Genomic DNA, 19,531 nt, shown 5'->3' with positions numbered 1-19,531 from the left:
CCATTGTCCTCAGGTGTCCAACACTCCTCAAAGCCCCTGTGTTGTGTGGATGGAGACCGCTGAGCTGAAGCTCTTTCTGGCCCCACCCATGTTTCCCGGGAGGGTCTTTAAGAACATGAGCAGGGTCAGACCAAGGGTCCATTTAGCCCAGTGTCCTGTCTTCTGACAGGGGCCAAGTGCCCCAGCGGGAACAAACAGAACAGGCAATCACCAGGTGACCCATCCCCAACACACAAGGGCTAGGGACACCATCCCTGCTCATAGCCACTGATGGACCCAACCTCTGTGGATGTATCTAGCTCTTTTCCAAACCCTGTTATAGTCTGGACCTTCACCACATCCTCTGGCAGGGAGTTCCACAGGTTGACTGTGAGTTGTGCCAAGAAGTATTTCCTTTTGCTTCTTTCAACCCTGCTGCCCCTTAATTGCACGTGGTGCCCCCTAGTTCCAGTGCGGGGAAGGAATTAACCCCTCTCCTGGGTTGGCTTTCTCCACACCCGTCTCACAGCCCTTCCCCTGTCTGGCCATGGGGCGCCCAGCTCTGCAGGCGGTCCCTGGGCCAGTCCTCCTCCGGTGCCCAATGGAGCCCTCGTTGCTTAGCGACCACCGGGGCCGGCCTGGAAGCCGTGGAGCATTGGGGGAAGGGGGAGACAAGCGCTGCCACGCTCAACATGGCGGAGACAGCGCGGGGCCTCGCCACCTCCAAGATGGCCGCGGGTAGCGGGAGGAAGCGCGGGGAGCTTCCGCCACGCTCAAGATGGCGAGACCCGGAAGCGAAAGGCGGGCGGCCGCCGGCCGGCCCGCCCCACTCCCGATGGCGGCCGCGACGCGACGCCACGCCAGGCCACGCCACGCCGCGCTCGGCGGCGGCGGCCCGCCGTGCGTGCGTGCGCGCGGCGGCGGCGGCGCGCGGTGACGGAGCGGGCCCGCCGCGTCCCTTTGTTGGCTCAGCGGCGGCGGCGCTGGGTGGTGGCGTCCCGCGGGCCGAGGCAGCGCAGGCCGCGGCGCGGGAGCGGGAGCAGGGCGGCGCGGGCAGCCGCGGGCCGCGCCGGGCCGGGCTCGCCATGGACTCGGACGAGGGCTACAACTACGAGTTCGACGAGGACGAGGAGTGCAGCGAGGACAGCGGCGCCGAGGAGGACGAGGAGGACGACGAGGAGGAGGACGAGCCCGACGACGACACGCTGGACCTGGGCGAGGTGGAGCTGGTGGAGCCCGGGCTGGGCGTGGGCGGCGAGCGCGACGGGCTGCTGTGCGGGGAGACGGGCGGGCTGGGCCCCGGCGGCGGCAGCGGGCTGGGCGGCGGGCCGGGCCCCGGCGGCGGCCACGAGCAGGAGGAGGACTACCGCTACGAGGTGCTGACGGCCGAGCAGATCCTGCAGCACATGGTGGAGTGCATCCGCGAGGTCAACGAGGTCATCCAGGTGCGGGCCGGGCCGCGCGGCGGGCGGGCGGGGCGGGCGGAGGAGGCACCCCCCCCCCGGCCGCACGGGGGCGAATCCCACTCGCGGCGGGACCCCCGCCCTGGGGAACCCCCTGCCGGCCCCTCATCCCGCTCCCGGCGCCCCCCGGCAGAGTGGGGCTCAACCCATCCCGGGTGGGCTCGTGCCAGGCCTCAGCCCCGGCTGCCTGCAGCCCCCGCTCCGCGCGGGACGGCGGGACACTTGTTGCTCGCAGCGTCTTAATCCGGGGGTGAACACATCCTCCCCCCCGGGTGTCCCGGTCACGTATTGGCTAAGTAGTTGGGTCTGCCATCTTCTGACTTCCATGGACCATTTGAGTAAGCATGACATGCTGTTTATCTCTGTGGTCTCATTGCCAGGCGGGTGGTAGCACATGTGCAGAGAGGAATGACTATGACTCTCTCAGCTAACTTTAAAGTTACAAAATAAAAGGTTTCCTCAAATGTGTGGACTCCTGCACGTTTGTGCATTGGGATCTTTTCTTTTGTTATAACTACTTTATCTGGGTGAGTCTTGTTCAGCCCTGTAACTGTCTCTTAAAAACAAACACACACACACAATCTCTGGTCAATTAACTGTTGGACTTCAGGAACCTGAAAGCAGTTTAATGGGCATGTAGTAGAACTGGGGGGAAAAATGCCTTTAAGCCTTTTATTGATCCATCCAAAGAACTTGGTTTGTAGACCAGAATGCATATGTTTTGTGTACGTTTTGGTTACCATTGCAAGATGTGAGGTGTTTTTTCTGATTGAGTCACTAGTCAAATTATACAGTAAAATGGGGAGATGCTTAATATGCAACAGAATTATTTTCTTATGTCCAGATTTGTCACCCTCAATTATTCCTGAGTCTATTTAGAAACTTATGTAGTTAATACATGAATATGATGATTATTTTTTCTGGGTGCCCAGCTATAGGAAACTAAAGAATTAACTTAGTGGTATATGTATTAAAGTGTCTACTGAAACACATCTCTTGTGTAAAAAAAATCTCTTATATCAGAACTTTCAACAACTGAAAACCTAGAAGGTTGTCTCAGTATATGTTGGCATTTTGATACAAAGGTAACTTACACTGTCACGCTTATGTTGGCTCTGTACTATGCTGCATTATTAGGGCATTTACAGCATGGTATTTTACCATAGAGATGGCTGTGTCACTAATGTAAAATTAAAGTTAAAACACAGGCAACTTGAACCAGACTAGCCCCCTCTAGTACTCTAGCAGGGCTGGATGCATTCACAGTGCCCAAAATTTGGATTACAAATTAGTAAATGGTACGAGTTCTGGTGACTATTAATATTCCTTCCCTTAATTGAAAGGGCTGCTTCATCTACTGCCTTCAGACAATATGACAGTATTTTTGTAGGGCTGACTCATTACTAAATCTTTTGATGCATTTGTTGCAGCTGAACCAGCTTCTTGACTGCTTCACAGCAGTGGCATGCATTTGCTTTACACAAGCCTACAAAGGCCCATGTTCGGGTTAAGAGCAAGGCTATTTATTGTGTGTTGGAAATCAGGGAGTTATTTTGACTATAATTTCTATTTTTCCTTTAGTCTTTCTGTTTAATTATAAGTTGTGTAGATAAAGCTTTGTGGGTGAACAGCACTGACCATGAATTGATAACATTCTATCTAGGTGCTAGAACCAGAGAAAATGAAGCTAGGCACACTGCTTTTTGTACAAATGTGCTTGCAGAAAGCTAAATCCTTGCCTGTAGCATCTCTGCTATTTTAGCGCTGATTAGGGATGTAAAAAGTCGGTTAAAAAGGTAACCGTGTAATTGCTAAATATCTTAGTGGTTACATGCACTGTGGGCTCTATTTAAGCTTTATACTGTGAAGTCTTCCTGGGAGCGGGACCACCAGCCCCTGCAGACCCCACTCTTGGGGAGGAGACTTGGCTGCTGCTTCCCTGGGGGCCTGGCTATGGGGGGGGGGGGGGCTCCACTCTGGGGAAGAGGTTTCACTGTAGGCTTTGCAGTTGGCTCCCTGGAAGCCAGCTGCTGGCAGAATTTAACCAATAAGCATCAGCCTATTGGTTAACAGTCTAATCGGTTAAACTCTAACATCCCTAGTGCTGGTTACAATTGATGAGAATGGATTTTTTGTGTGTGTAAACTGTTAACATTTGAAACTGAGAATACAAGTAAGTTTGTCCATTTAAATTTAAAAATCAAGCCGTACTTCTCTGCTGCTGAAGTTTGAAAGAAAGCCAGACTGCTGAACTGCTGGGGAAATCACTGCTAAGCCCCTGGAACAAGAGTTTGTTGCTGTACTAAATCACCTATTGATGGTAGAAACCTCTTCTGCATTTTCCTCATTTAATTTACTCAACTAGTTCCGGTTAATGGCTATTTATTTGAAACTGAGAATCTGATTGGGAGCTGAAAAAAGCGAGGTGTGAGGAAGAGATCTGCTAGATCTGAGATCTTGAAGGAAGTTGTCCGATATCCATGAGTAAATACCCTAACAATACAACGCTTCTGTAATTTAAATCTGTTTTAAATGCAGAGTCTGTTTAGACACTTTTGTTTCTTATGTATGCAGCACATCTAAGGTAGTTTTATTTTAACTAAATTTTTTTTAAAATACTACTTGAACATTTTAATAATTGAATGACACTTGGAATTCAGAGGCATTATTAACCAATCATAAGTACAAAAGTTAATTTGTTAACAAAGTTAATGTCATTCACCATTTTCTATTATAAGATATGCAAAAATTAAGAATGGGAATAAATGTAAAGCTTTATACAATTGCTTACATGTGCCTAGACAGACTGTATTTTCTGGTTTAGTAAAAAGTACTAAATTTAGTGTAAGGGCTATATTTAGTTACAAATCACGTGTTTTAGAAGGTGTACCAATCAGAGACTCAACATTTCTTTAGGAAAATAAAGTAGAAAAACACAATTAAAATCGGAGATGTAAGTAAGGTTTCCTGCTTGATTATTTCAATTGTTAAAATTTGTTATTTAAATTAAAGTGATATAAATCAGTCCTGATTTGTTCCTGAGCTGTCAGCCATCTGTACCAAGTGTGTATGTAAAGAGCTAAAGAAGTAGGGCCATTGAGAGCTAGATTGAAAAATTGAACTCTTCTAGAATTGAATGTGAATCACTCAGCAGCTTCTCTGCCTCATTCATTACATTTCTAAGTCAAAGTGTGGTCTTTTGTGTATCTATCACTATACATGCACAGGACAGGAGTTATATTCAAGTAAAAAACACACAAAAAAATCCAAGACAGAGCCTCCAGCCCATCGCTCTCTACATGCAAGAGACCCTGATGCAGTTTCCCAAGCCTGAAGGACCATTGTGGTCATCTAGTCTATAGAACTTCCCTAAAATAGACCTTAGACTAAGCATATAATAGCAGAGAGCATTAATTTTATTGGGGCTTCACACATGCCTCATAGTCTGCCAGCCCAGAACAACTTGTAGGATCTTTTTTTGATATATAAGCAATAAAAAGCTTTGCTATGTTTATGGCTCTGAATTAGTCCTAAGTTTGCACACATGAGTTTAGAAAATCAGTTTCCGTGCTTAGGCTGGAATAGTAATAAGTAAACTTTTGATTTAAAATCAACTTACGTGCTAGAGTATATCAGAAGAGGGTATAAAATCATCACTTGCTGATTGGAATGCGAATGGGTTTAAAATCCATTGATGGATCAACTTGCTACTTAAAGATAGCCAGGTTTTTTAAACGATTCTTCCAGTGATTGCTCGTCTCCACCCGTTACTGTTCCCAGGATTCTAGTCTGTGTTGTCTGTGGCATTCAATCAAGATTGTTGCTGCTATTTCAGGTTCAGTAAACCTTGTTCAGAGTTGCATAGTAATATTGGCCCAGATTCTGCGGCACATCTGTGATTGCTGTTCCACTTCTGTGTAGTAGTAAATGTTTTGGTTTCTCTCACACTGGATGCTATAAGAGAACTTTACTGATAGTGTGTGGTAGGGATGTTAGAGAATACCTGAATAAGCATTAACATTACTAGTGTGCAGTGTCAAGCGGTAGATTACATCATGTTTATAATTGTTTTATAATGCATAATAATTCATAGCATATTAGTGAGATTTTTGATGTAGAGTTGCCCAATATCTGGGAATTTTTTTAGAATTGTCTGTCAGTTCTGTCAGTTAGTGAATGCACTGGACTCTGATCAAAATTAGGGATGTTAGATATCCTGTATTTTAGTAACTGTGTAGCCCCAACAACTTTTAGCGGTTACTAAAATATTTCCCAGCAGCCAGTGTACTCCCTGCTCCCAGGGAGCCCCTGCCAATCCATGCTGCTGCTTCTGTATCAGAGACAGCAGTGCGGGATGGCAGGCAGAGCCTGTCTTGGAGGGGAGGTGACAGCTGCCCCTGTCTGCAGGAGGCCCAAGTTCCTCATGGACAAAGGCTGCTCTGCAGTCCTGCCTGCTGCCCCCGCCCCCTCGCTGCTGCCTCTGATACAGAGGCAGCAAAAGGGGGAGTTGTATGTTATCCTTTGCATTAACCGATAAACTTTGGCTTGTTGGTTAATTGCTTAACCAGCTATACACTAACCTCTCTAATCAGAATCCATTTGCAAATGTTAGACCAACCTTGCTGAATTTTTTTGACTGAGCAAACTTAGTTTCAGGAAAGGAAAAACACTAATTAAAACTATTGCAGCTACACATGGATGGAACACAGGATCTTGCTAGTGTAATATATTCCATGTGCTTGCAGGTTCAGTGGGTCTTTGGCCATGCTAAAACATTTGCAAGAGAACAGCTTGTTACCTACTAGCATTAATTTTCTTTGCTGTGTGAATAAGACTGAAGTAAATTTATCTTCCCTGACTGGCCTGCCTCCAAAAGCTGTAGAAGATACACAGTAGAAATTTTAACTTAATTGGAATAAAATTGTAGGCCACAAATAGAGCAAACTGACTGATAGGTCTCAATGTAATTGTAAATGAGGAATTATCATTGAGTCGGTGTGTTTTTAGTGGGCATCTGTTTTTGGCTTTGTTCTGTTTAACATTTTTATTTGAAAACACAGAATCATTGCTGATAAAAATATGCAGGTGACTCAATGGGTGGAGTGGTAAACCTCCATGAGGACTGTTCACTGAGAGCTATTTGGATTGCTTGGTAAACTGAGTGCAAGGCAAGTGTTTTAATGTTGCTGAAAGTAAATGTAGACCTCCAGGAAGGAAGGAGGTAGGCCATATTTATGCAATGACAAATCTGTCCTGGGAAGCAGTGACCCTGAAAATGATTGAGTGGGAGGGGTAGTGTGTAATCAGCTGAACATGAGATCCCAATATGATGCTGTGGCCCAGAGGGTTACAGCAATCCTTGCATGCAAAAAGAAGAGACTCTAGAGTAGGACTGGGGAGATCATTTTACTTCTGTATTGGGCACTGGTGCGACTGCTGCTGGGATGCTGCGCCCAGGACAGGTGCCTGTGATTCGTGAAGGAAGTTGATAAATGGGAGAGGGTTCAGAAAGGAGCTGTCATGATGAGCTCCTTGACTCTATTGCTATAAGGCATGTCTTCCAGTCATTTAGTCAGTCAGGTTAGCTTAACTAAGGGTGACTTGGTTAGTCTATAAATACCTCTACGAGGAACAAATATTTTATAATGGGCTTTTCTATCTAGCAGAGAAAGGTCTAGCGTGATGTAATGGCTGAGAGCTGGCATTAGGAAGCGAATTACATAATTTAAGGGTAATTTTCCAGGGGCCAGTTTACGAAGGATCACGATGGATTCTCCATCAGTGACCATGTTTACATGTGAGTTGGATGTTTTTCTGAAAGATGCTCTGGGAACTAATTTGAGAAATTCCCTGCCCTGTTAGATGAAAGTCAGAATGGATGATCACAATGGTTCCTTTTGACATTTGAGTCTGTGAAAACTTAATTGCAAATTCCATGGTCATTAGGGATGTGCCCAGGTAACCGGTAAACATCACCCTTACTGTAGGATGTTTACTGAGTAATGGTTAACCAGTTTCCTGGGAGCTGCCTGCGGCCTGCCACTGTTCTAGCCCAACTGAAGCAGTCGTCCACCTGAAATCCTGCTTAATTAGTTAACCTAACATTTTACTGGTTAACTCATTAATCTGGAGTTTACATCCCTAACGGTGATAGAATTTGTCATGCTGTTGAAATGCTGACTGATAATGCCATTTTTTTCTGATGCTCAGTGCTCTACAATGGATGGAAACATGGTGTAGTTTCCTGCCTTTCCCCATCAGGGATGAGCATACAGTTCCAGAGTGATTGTGGAGATGATTATCTTAAGTGATATAAATTCTCGGCTCGGTGTTCGGTGACGAAGTGATCTGTAAAGTCTTGGTAACCTTTTAATCTGACAGTGGCAGCTTCCAGAACTAGGTGCATCTTTTTTTTTTGTTTTTTAAACCACTAGTCTGATGCAGCTGTAACAGTACCTGATAACTCTTAAACTGCTGAATACCTCCCAGGGATTGCATTTGCATGCTTCCAGGGACATAAGAAGGATTGCAGATGCTTGGTAATGTTTGCTATGTAGAGTGCTCAGTGTTTATGTTGCTAATATCTGATTAAGAACTCACTCTTCTTTTGAGGAAGGGCTATTGTGGGATTCAGCTAATACAAGGGGAAGAGATGTGATAAGCCACTTAAACTCATGCTGTCTGTCTGGAATTTTTCAGCTAACTAGTCTTTAAACCATAGGTCAGAATGTTATCTGTTATCTTGGAATCTGATTGTGTACAGCGCAGCACCACTTTGCAAACCACTTTGCGTTTTGATCTTCAAAATGAGTGTGCAGATTTCTTACATATTTTCCCCAGTGTTTTTGCAGAGTTATTTACTGGATTGATTTTTAACTGAGCAAACATAAGCTGGGAGATGTCTGAGACTTGACCCACTAACAAGAGAGGCTTTCTTCCTTAAAAAGGGCACTTCAATACAAGTGATTGTCTTGCCAAGAATTTCTCCTGTCAATTTTTTATTAATAGTCAATCATTCAGACATAATCCTAACTATGAAAAACTTCAACAAATAGTCTGGTAGCACTTTAAAGACTAACAGAACATGGAGATGGTATCATGAGCTTCCATGGGCACAATCTACTTCTCTAGAAGACCGGAGTGTTGGTTATCTGAAGAACACTCCTGACATCGGAAAAAGTGGGTTGTGCCCCACAAAAGCTTATGATACCATATTCATGTTTTATTAGTCTTTAAAGTGCTACCAGACTATTCGTAGTTAGTCTGTAACAGGAAAAACAAACTTGGCTACCCCTCTGAAACTTTTGACTAACCATGGGCAGGTCTACATGATGCGGGTAAAGTTGTCCTGTTACACAACTCCAATATGCGAATAACATAGCTGGAGTCAACATACTTGAGGTCATCTTTATGTGGTGTCTGTGTAACCCATGCACCTTCTGGGTGCACTGTCCCATGTAATAGCACTTTGATCACTGACAGAGAATGAGTTTACTCTCCAGCCTTATCTGAGAGCCAGCTGACGTTTAGCTCAAGCTGTAGAAGCTCATGCACAAAGCTCCAGAGGTCCCAGGTTGGGTTTTGCCTGTTGGCTTTATATCCACACCATACTAAGTTGATGGGAGGAAACTTTGCTGTACTTAGTTGTGGTGGAGTACTGTAGTCAATGGGAGTGCATTCGGTATAGGGATGTTAAATATCTGTTAATTGAATAGTTGATTAACCTCATGAATTCTTATCGGTTAGTCAACTATTCCATAGACCCTGGGGGTAGGGCTGGCAGCCAGTGCACTCTGGCTCCAGTTTCAGGAGCCCCCTGCCACTCTGTGCTGCAGCCTCTGTATCAGAAGCAGCAGTATGGGGTGCCAGGAGGGAGCTGATCTGCAAGGGAAGCCAATTTAAAAACCAGCTCCCCTTACAGACTGACTGCCTGTTGCCCTATGCTGCTGTCTCTGATACAGAGGCAGCAGCATGGGGTGGCAGCAGCCCCTGTCTGAGGAGGGAAATCTGAGCTTCTTGACTGGGTGTGAGCCAGAACTGAGCCAGGCAGCCTGTCCAGCCTGCTTAAAAAATTGTACCTTGGGGGAGCGGGGTGGATGCATGTAGTCTGTAGCGTTAACTGATAAGCTAAATTGACTATGCTGTTGCTGTTACATCCCTAATTCGGTGGTTGATTTAGTGGAAATGAGCTCCAATGGAATTGACTGCCACAGTGTTGTTCCACCGGTAGTAGAGATGTACCCTGTGTTATCACTGAGGCTTTTCTGTATCCTGTCATACTTCTATCTTGACTACATTTATTTGCATTCACATTTTATATGAATAACACACTTGTAGAAAATTAAGCTTCAGTCTTTTGATCCATATTTCTACTTTGAAGTCTCAGTAGAACGGTGATGTGGATGATTAGTCTTGTTCGTTTTAGTTTTCTCCTTGTTTCATTTTAAGCAAAAGGCTTGGTTTGACTTCAGTCTTTTTCTCATTCTGGTTAACAGGCTTTACTTGATCTTTTGAATTATATCAGCACTGCTGTTACCAGTAGAACAGCTAGTCTTTTGCTTTCTTGGAACTGGTAAACATATTATAAATACTTGGCTAAAAATCTAGGGTGGCTGACATGGCAAAAATACTGCTCAAGACTCAAGAAGAATGCACTGACATATCAGACTCCCAAAAGTTTCTCTTACAGGATTTCATAATTGCATAACTTGTAGTTTGGTGCTCTATCCTGTGAGATGCTGAGAATTCTGGCCCTAATTTGGCAAAGAATGTGCTTAGTTTTCAGCCTGTGCTTAAGTGCTTTGCTGGATTGAGATGGAAAGCTCAGCACTGCAGGATCCAGGCCTACTGGAAAACCACCATGGTAGCCTAAATTTAACCATTCTCACTAGCTGAACAGATGAAATGTAATGTATTTGAGCACTTGTAATGTTGAAAATTGGTACCTAAGTTAGGGCCTAGTCCTGCTTCCATTGACATTAGCAAGTCTTGTTAATGTCTGTGGGGGGAGAGTCAGACCCCTACCAAATAAAAACCTTGACACAGACGCACAGAATATCCAGGACACTCCTAAGTTACAATGCAGTGTTTGTTGAAATATTGTGGAACCGTGTTTTCAAGAGTACGGCACAAATAGGCATGTGGAAATTCCCCAGAATTCTCTCTGGCTGTTAAATAGAACTCTTTTATAGCAAGTGTGAACCTATTGTCGCTCGGAAAAAGTGGTACTATTAAACTTAAACAATGGATTTCCTTAGATGTTCTGGTTAGCACAGAATGTACTGATTTCTGGCCATGGGATTTATGAAATGTTCTCAGTGTTGACTGGACTCAGCATTGCTGGCAACATAATCAAATATGTAGCCCATGATAGGATTGATGTGCCAGTGTTTGCAGAAAATGCTGATGCCAAGTGGCTTGTATTAAAAATCTTACCTAATGTCATAGATGGAATCTTGACACTATTACATACTCCAAACTGCCTGATGCTAGCATTCAGAGTAACAGTCTATTGTAAGAAAAAGACCTATTTAAACCTAATATGCATTGTGTTTTGATCTGGCCTAGTAGCCTGTATGAGGTAAATTGTGACGCCTTGGTGTCTGTCTTCTCAGAGAGTACTTAGTTGATAATAAAATACTGTTTAGGGCCCTAGGCATTGTGATAGTAGAAGGAATGCTTTATTAAACTTCATTCTTCTGTCATATGGTGTTTATAAGGTGTTTCATTATAACAGGAATGCATTGTGTTTCCCAGGAGCAGTACAATGAAAATTCTAACAAAGCTCTCCGTTAAGAGCTCCTTTGAGTTATTACTGCACAGCTTTTAAAAATTATTACATGGTACTTGTTTGTTCCAATTGGTTAATTGGCTGACCTATCAGTTAATTTCAGAAGTTTTAAAATAGTGGTACTTTGGCATTAGAGATCAATTTTTATATGATGGTTTAGACACGGTAGAGCCTGCCTTTTGGCAGGGGGTTATACTAGATGACCCTGGTGGTCCCCTCTGGTCCTGTGATTCTCTATATATTTTGAATTATTTTCTTTAGTGGGCTATGTAAGTCCACTGTATCTGTGTACATTTACTAGGGTGCTGCACCCCCTGCTTGCTATGCTCGTCAACCCCCCACTCTCTGGGGGTAGGCAGCCATGGGTCTTCCCCCTTCCCCGCCGGGCAGGACAGCCCTGACTACACCCCCTTCAGCCCTGGCTCCCCTCCGTTCCCCTTCCTGTCTTGGCAGGCCTGGCTCTCTCCTGCCAGTGACTGGCGGATTGAGCCAGGCTGAGGTTGCAGCACTTGAGACCTGGCTTCCTCCCCCTGGCCACCTGGGAGAGGGGAGAAGGCAGGTGGGATGCAGAGTGACATCACTTTGTCATCTTGTGAAAAAATTAACCTGAGCTTCTCAGCTAAGTGGCATATATTAGGCTAATGCCTTAGATTTCTATATTTAGCAGTGTGTTATATTCCAGCTCTGGTCATGTATTTAAAAAAACTCGAATTTGCTGGTCTCGTTCTTGCTCTTAGCATCTTCTTGCCAAAATCACCATCCATCAGTGGGATTGGCAGCTTTCACTTGAGAAGCCCAGGACTGCACTGAGGAGGGTGACACAAGTTCCACGGTTAAACTCCCCTCTGTCCTGTGGAACTCACTTAACTGTGTAACCAATCAAAATTTGAATTGGTTACATGGTTAATGTTTTTAGAAGTTTTTTTACATCCCTAGTGGAAGTGCTGTCATGGTACAGTAGACTTTAGATAATCCGGCACCTTTGGGACCTAGGTGGTACCAGATTATCGGATATGCCAGAGTATCGGGAGGTACTCCGGTGGGGGGCTGTGACAGGTCTGCTGGGACTCGCACTGTGTCCGAGGGGTGGGCGGGGAATGGCACAATGAGGGGCCAACTTTCTGCCATTTTGCAGGGAGGCGGAGGAAGCCCTGTGCTGCTGCCGAGAGTCTTCAGGAAGGGAGCGGGCTCCGCACCCTCCAGACTGCGGTAGTTATCGCCGAGCAGGCGGGTGAGGGGTGGCGCTGCTGGACCAACCCGGCAGCACCCCAGCTGCTCTGCTCCACCGCTTCCCCAAATCCGCCGCTCATCAGTTTCAGCAGCAGCAGACTTGGGGAAGCGGCGGAGCAGAGCAGGTGGGGTGCTGCCGGGTTGGTCCCGCAGCGCCGCCCCTCACCCCCCTGCTTGGTGATCACTACTGCAGTCTGGGGTTGGGGAGCCTGCTCCCTTCCTGGAAACTCGCGGTGGCGGCAAAACGTCGGAGGGTTCACCCCTTGTCATGCCATTCCCTGCCCGCCCCCCAGCCAGATGCAGTGCGGGTCCCAGCAGACCCGTCACAGGGGTATAATTCTCTTCCCCTCTTCTCCCCTTCCTTTTCCCAGCCGTGAGCGCCCATGCGGCTCACAGCAGCTCCAATGGTCCAGCTGGCCGGAGTACTTCCAGGTTCCAGTTGGTGCCGGACTATCGGGAGTGCTGGACTACTAAATGCCGGACAATTGGAGTTTTACTGTACTTGAAAACCTAGCTCCTGTTACGTGTTCACCTCCATGACCATCACATATCACAACTTAAATGAAAAGCATAGGTGAAACATACTTAGTTAATATATAGTTAGGGCATTCAAATGAATTAGGGCTCTACTTCTAGTTCTCACCAGATGAAATGAAAGAACTTAACATGCCCAAGCTATAGCACATAGCTAAATGAATGGCTCAGTGTCACTGCACAATTACAATTGACGCTGTGTAGTTTTCATTTTACTCTTAACTTGAAGCAATAGATGTTCTTCTGTATGTCACCTTACCTTGCTACAACTGAAGGTGTTTTTAATCGTGTATGAATTTCCCGTTCTTATAGGACATAAGAGTAAACTTAGTGTTTATGGTATGGCAATGAAATAAGGCAGCCATTGTGCGTCCGACTTACGAATGTTTCACATCTTGCTCAGAGCTATGCAGAGAGCAAAACTTAGGGACATGAAGCACTGAGTTTTGACAAGATGGTGACTCGCTAGTTCTGGGTGTATTGAAGTTCCAGCTGAAAAATTACTGAATTTGCCATTAACTCTAAAAATTACATTTCTACACTGCATCTTCAAATCCCTCCAAACTGCTGTATTCTGTCACTTTCCTAGTTGGAAAACATTCCTTTTCCCCGTTCCTTTATGAAAGAGCCATCTCAGTAGGTGAAAATGACGACACAAAGTGGCATCAGAAACATTAGAACAGACTGGAAAACTTTTCTGTAACTTTTCACTTGTACCTTTGTACCGATGATGGGTTAACTTTCATACATAAGTGATATTTAAGATTGTGCCTCTTAATGTAGAATGTAGTTTTTTCTTGTTCTGCTGGACAAAGTGACGTAGTGGCTAGTGCGATTAGCTTAAACAGGATGCAGAGGCTTTGCATGTGTGCAAACAGACTACTGCAGGATTTTTTAGTGGAGTTGTGCAATAGCATCAGGATTTGCAAGAAAACTGCCATCTCGTTGGTTGTAAATATGCACAGATCCGTGGCCACCAACCTGTCGATCGCGATCGACTGGTCAATCGGGAAGGCTCAACCAGTCGATAGCGAGGTGTTCGGAGGCCCTCCCATTTTTCCCTCACCCTCAAGAAGTCCCACTACCTACCTCCAGTGACAATGGAGGTAGTGCTAGTTTCCTGCGGGGTGGAAGGAAGTCTGGTAGCTGTCAGTCACTTCCAGGGTTTCAGGAAGTGCGCTGGCTGCTCCCCCTCCCCCAAACTGCCAGCACAGTACCACAGCCCATGTCTGTGAAACCCTAGGGACTTGCTGTGTGGGGTAGGAGTCCTTGGAGGAGGTGTGTGCCGGGGTTTCCCTCCTTTGCGAGGGGTGGGGGAGTATGTGTAGCCATACTCTCACTAGCGCGGACTGCGGGAGTTTTTCCTGGGATTCCAGAGGCATCCCAGAAAAACTCTTCCACATCCAGGGATGCGTTTGTTCTTCTGCTTTTTTTTAGTGGAAGAACAAACATGCTCTTTTGGCAACCCCTGTATTCCTCGTTCCACAAGGAATAATGGGGCTTCTGAAAGAAGGGGTTTTTCCGACGTTTGGCCCAGTCTAGACAGGCCAGATGTTGGAAAAACCTCCTCCTACAGAAGAATTGAAAAAAAGTGGCAGCGTAGCTGTACCCTGAGAGGGTATAAGGGCTGGGGATAACAAGTGATGGAGAGAAGAACTGAGAGGGCGGGGTCTTGAGGGAAGGATGGGGCTGTAGATCTTGGCTTGTTCTGACATTTTAAAAAGTGATCTTGGCAGTGGTCCCCAACCTTTAGAGGCTCTCGGGCACCCAGGGGGTGGGGCCACTCACGTGCCGGGCGCCCAGGGGCGGGGCTGCACGTCCGGGGGCACACCAGGGGACTGGGATGCCCTTGCACCCGGCGCTGCTGCCGGCATGTGCCCCGGGGCTGGGGCCGCCCGAGTGCCTTGCGTTGTGGGCCCGGGGCCGGTGCTGCCGCCGGAGCCACGCGCCTGGGGCCGGTACCGGCGCCGCCCGAGCGCCCGCATATGCCCCGGGGTTGGGGCCGCCTGAGCGCTGTGCACCCAGTGCCGGTGCATGTTGGGCGCCTGGGGCCGGCGCCTCCTGCGTGCCGGGGGCGGGGGCGGGGCCGGCCCAGGTTGTTGGCGGGTGCGCACAAATGCCCCGGCGGGCGCCATGGTGCCTGTGGGCACCGCGTTGGGGACCACTGAACTTGGGTGTGAAAAGGTTGGAGACCACTGTTGTAGATACAGTGTACTAGGAAAGATGTGTTTGAACAAGGCCCAGGATACCAATGCAAGTTGTACACGAGAATTAAAAACGGCCAAAACCTCTATCAAGCTTATGTGGAGGGAAGAAGTGCCTGGCTCTGCTTTTGAAGTATTTGCATTCTGTCTTGTAGTCAGATGTGAAAATTAGTTTGCCATTGAACACATAACTATCCTGGGGGTTTTTTGGTTGAGAATATTGAGAAGCCAATGGTTTTGTCTGATCAGCACTTGGCATTCTTATTCCACACAACTTAATTTTTTGCACTTAACTGATCCAAGACATTTTGCATTCACACTTTGCAATAATGTTTGATTTCCCATGTCAACTCCATTCCAGTATAGTTTGTATTTTCTTGGAATTTGTTTTCTGAGCATTTTAAATGCTCTTATCTGGAATTTAAAGATGACTTTAAAAACTAATATTTACCCGATTTAGTTCAGAGTACTTACACTCAGTATTCAAAATACTTGGTTCATTCAAGTATAATTAACTGTATCTAAATACCTGGGATTGCTTGCAGTAAGTGTTTCACTTTCTCACCCTTAATGGACCTAAACTTACAGCTCTAAATTTTTAACAATTCACATTTGTGCCTAAGACTTCAATTTTTAGAAGCACTCAGGACTTGTGTGCCTCGACCACTGAGACTGTTGAAAATCCCATCCCTTAGCCTAGCTTTCGGCAGTTGTTTGAAACTTCGGCCAGTACTTAAACTTAGTGTAACCATCGTGGTAACGTCTGGAAACACTAACCATCTTGCCAGCCTCTTTTGAAGGGAGGTGCTGCTGTCCTACTGTCTTGGGCAACACTAGGCAGGATTCCTGGCTGCTGAGAATTGGGACTCTGTCTATAGAGCTTCAGGGGGTAGCCGAGTTAGTCTGTTGCAGGGGAAAAAAAACAACAAATGGTCTGGTAGCACTTGATACTCACAAAACACGTTGATGGTATCATGAGCTTTCGTGGGCACAGCTCACTTCTTCGGAGCTAGTTTGTGAGTAGTATGCTCCCTGTCTTAGTGAACCTCTCCAGGAAATGTGTGAAGTCAAACTGAGCTGCTGCCCAGGCATGCCAGAGCTGGGTCCTTCCCCGGCTGCTGCAACAGTCACCCCAGTGCAGACTCCAGCTTTCAGCAGTTGAGGGAAGAAGGATCCAAATGCTGTTGTTGGGTAGAGGAGCAGGTGGTTTTTTGTAGCCACTGCCAACAGAAGAAGTCTCCTTCTGCCCTGCAAGCAGTGTGTAGCATTTAGAAGCTCTGTGTGCTCCTGGCAGGGCAGGAGGAAACCTCCTGCACTCCCCCTGCCCCCAGGCCAATCGGGGCTTGGAGGAGCTTGTGAAGTCTATTCCCACCCTGCAAGGGGCTCAGCACTCAGTCTTCCCCCAGCTGCTGCTCAGCTGCTGTTTGACTCTATGCGCAGCACTTCCTTTCAGGGCAGGGGCAGGGAGTGAGACTTTACGTGCTCCCCCTCCCCAGGCCCTGATTGATCAGGGGCAGAAGGGAGGAGCATGTGAAGTCTCTTCCCACTGCTAGGGACGGATGCCTAGAGGGAACGGCCAGATGTGCGTGCTCCCCACACCCGGATCAGTCAGGGTCTGTGGGTGAGGAAGCATGGAAGTGTCCTGGCCCCACTCCTTCTGGAAGTGATTACCCACCCCTGGTGTATACACAGCTTGTGTTGGCAAAAGCGCTGGGTTTTGATGTCACAGATGTCGGATTGCACCATCACACCCTGACTGACATGCCAGTGATAGCACAGGTAGAGGGAAAGGGGAGGGTATTACGTTTTCAGTACTGTAGGAAGTGTACATTTCCCCACTCACTTCTCAGGCTCATCAGTGTTGCCTGTGATTTCCACAGGCATAGACAGAGAGGCATTGAGGAGGAACTTGAATGTTATGAAGGTTGTGTCTATGCCTTGTAGATGAGCTTGGGAAAGGCATTTCTTGCATGAGGCCATGGCATGTGTAAAGCAGCTGGTATGAGAAGCTGACAAATGAGTGGATGAGTCGACATCACTGATGGGGCCAGAGGGGGATGTGGAAAGAGGTGATGGCTGGACCTAGACTGGATATAGTTGACTTTTTCATATGCATGTCCACACTTGAACAAGGCCATTGTCAAATAGTGAACAAATCCCATTGTGATATAAGTATCATTCCTATGAATCCTTTAGATGTGTGGTGGGGAAAAGGCCAAATACTTACAGGAATACAAGGAGGTCCTTCGTTCAAAGACTGTAACTCCTTCAAATTTTAGTTTGAGGCAAGGTGGATTGGTTTAAATCAAATTTCCCACCAATATTATTTCACATTTCTTAAACAAGGTGCAGATCTGATCACTAATTTTACATGTACAACTCTTTATAGCATTTTACAACATTTAGGAGAGATACTTTGTGTAATTTGTTTAGATAACTTCATTTGTATTAAACACAAGGAGTTCTGTTGCACTTTAAAGACTGTTTATTTGGGCATAGGCTTTTGTGGGTAAAACCCACTTTATATTGATTTTTATTAATTTAGGAAATAGCACATTATATTTATTACCTCCGTCAAGCTGCAGATGCAGCAGCAGTACATTAGGGACGGTAAGAACTAAATCTCTCTCACAATAGCACTTATATTTTATTAAACCAAATCTTAACTGTTACATAAATGTTGTACATTTGCAATTGCAGTAGTCTCTTGAGTTGTTGTCTGAAGGTTTTCCTTAAACTTTTTAAAATTAATTTTCAAAGTTTAACACTTAACAGACACATATTCACAACACCAAATGTTAACTAGCTCTCATCTTCCCCACTCCTGCTGTCATTTTTATTGATAGACTGAAACAAGACTATTAGTGTTCTTGCTTTTTCATCTCCTAGTCAATTTCATACCTTAGAATGAATAATGCCAGACCATGACAATATTCTCTCTGTGCCTGCAGAGAAAGCTAAGGCTGGGAAAAGTTGGCTTTGCAAGGGAAGGAGCTCGGTTTCAAGGTGCCTGGCTAATGATTTCCACCATTTCAGGGGAGTGACTTGTTTACTGGTGAGGTTCTGAACAGTATACTGATTGGAAGGTTTCACTCTGGCTCTGAAATTTATTATAGCTGAGGAGTGACTTTGAGATGTCCATGTCCTGGCAGCAGCACCATCTTCAGAAGTTTGGCATCTACTTTTAGCTGGGGTCATGAATGTTTGGAAGAAAATGAAGTGGAGTTAGAGCTTGATCCATTTGCTTCTTTAGTGCCCTAGAGTTTAGCCTTCTGGGGAGGTACTTCTTTTGTCGATGTCTCCAGATTTCTACAGCATCAGCAGTGCTGCAGCAATTTCACTGAAGTTTAAGGCTTCAGTATAGTGAGCATATTTTCAATGTTCCTCTGTAGTCCAATGTTAGATACTTTGGATGAGATACCAAATCTACTTAATCACTGTTTTCTTCACAAAGTTGTATGAGAATAAGCCAGTTCTTAATAAGCTGTTTAAAGCAGTCAATCACAGATTTCCATCCAACATCTGAAGGGAGAGTTAGTTTGGATCTTCTTGCTCTCTTCAGTGAAGCTGAAGCAAAATGGTGGTTATGGAAATATTTTGCAACTTCATTTTCTATCTTTCCTGAAGGAGAGTTCCTTAAGCCTTTGGCTAAAGGATGCATTGTATGGGCACTGTGGCCATGTGTTACGGAGCATACCTGAAAAAAGAAACAGAAGTATTTTCTCCTCTTTGCCACATTTGCAGCATTGTCTGACACAACTATGCATGCAACAATTGAATTTTTGTTCAATTTATTACAGCATTCACTGCCACTACTTTTAAATATTATCTTGCATGGGCATTTCCCGATGTATCTATTGTTTTTCAAAGAGATGCAACGCCATCTTCAGTTGTCACATGCACATATTACTGAATCATTGCGTACGTTGTGCCTCCCATCAAGGCTGAAACTGGCAGCTTCTCACTACTTCTTGCACACTGTTCAAATTCCTTCTCATGCCTTATGTCTCGAACCTTCTGTCTCTGTCTGCTCTACCAGGTGGAGTGTAGCCTGGAGTAAGGACTCAACCATGTCAATGAAGTGTTTTATTGTTAACAACTTAAAAAGAATTTGTGGCATACGTGAACCACAAGCAATCTTTTCATCTGTGGTGGCCTGTGGGTATTTGCTGGTCCTTATCATAAACACATCCTTCGTGGTGGTTTTACTGGATGATTGAAATCTTTTTGTTTGCTACTGATACTTTATTGTCTTGAAATACGCTAAGTTGCAGCAGTGCAGAGTCACGCACTGGTACTTTTAGTCGAAGTTGTTGCAGATAGTCCAAGAC

At 45.7% G+C, this 19,531-nt stretch overlaps 1 protein-coding gene across 2 annotated transcripts in view; it reads left to right on the top strand.

Moving 5' to 3' along the window:
* The first annotated feature begins 934 nt into the window (after positions 1-934).
* The window catches only part of ARIH1 (ariadne RBR E3 ubiquitin protein ligase 1), a 97,607-nt gene continuing 79,010 nt past the window's right edge, over positions 935-19,531 (top strand). For both annotated transcript variants that reach the window (XM_075897555.2, XM_089781924.1), the window contains exon 1: positions 935-1,424. In XM_075897555.2, the coding sequence (XP_075753670.1) occupies positions 1,065-1,424 (360 nt within the window). In that variant the 5' untranslated portion in view covers positions 935-1,064. The remainder of the gene's footprint in view (positions 1,425-19,531) is intronic.

Source organism: Pelodiscus sinensis, chromosome 14 (genome assembly GCF_052426305.1).
Source record: "Pelodiscus sinensis isolate ZL-2025 chromosome 14, ASM5242630v1, whole genome shotgun sequence".
Lineage (NCBI taxonomy): Eukaryota > Metazoa > Chordata > Testudines > Trionychidae > Pelodiscus > Pelodiscus sinensis.
Note: the sequence above shows the minus strand (reverse complement) of the source record. Positions and strands in the feature narration are given on the sequence as shown.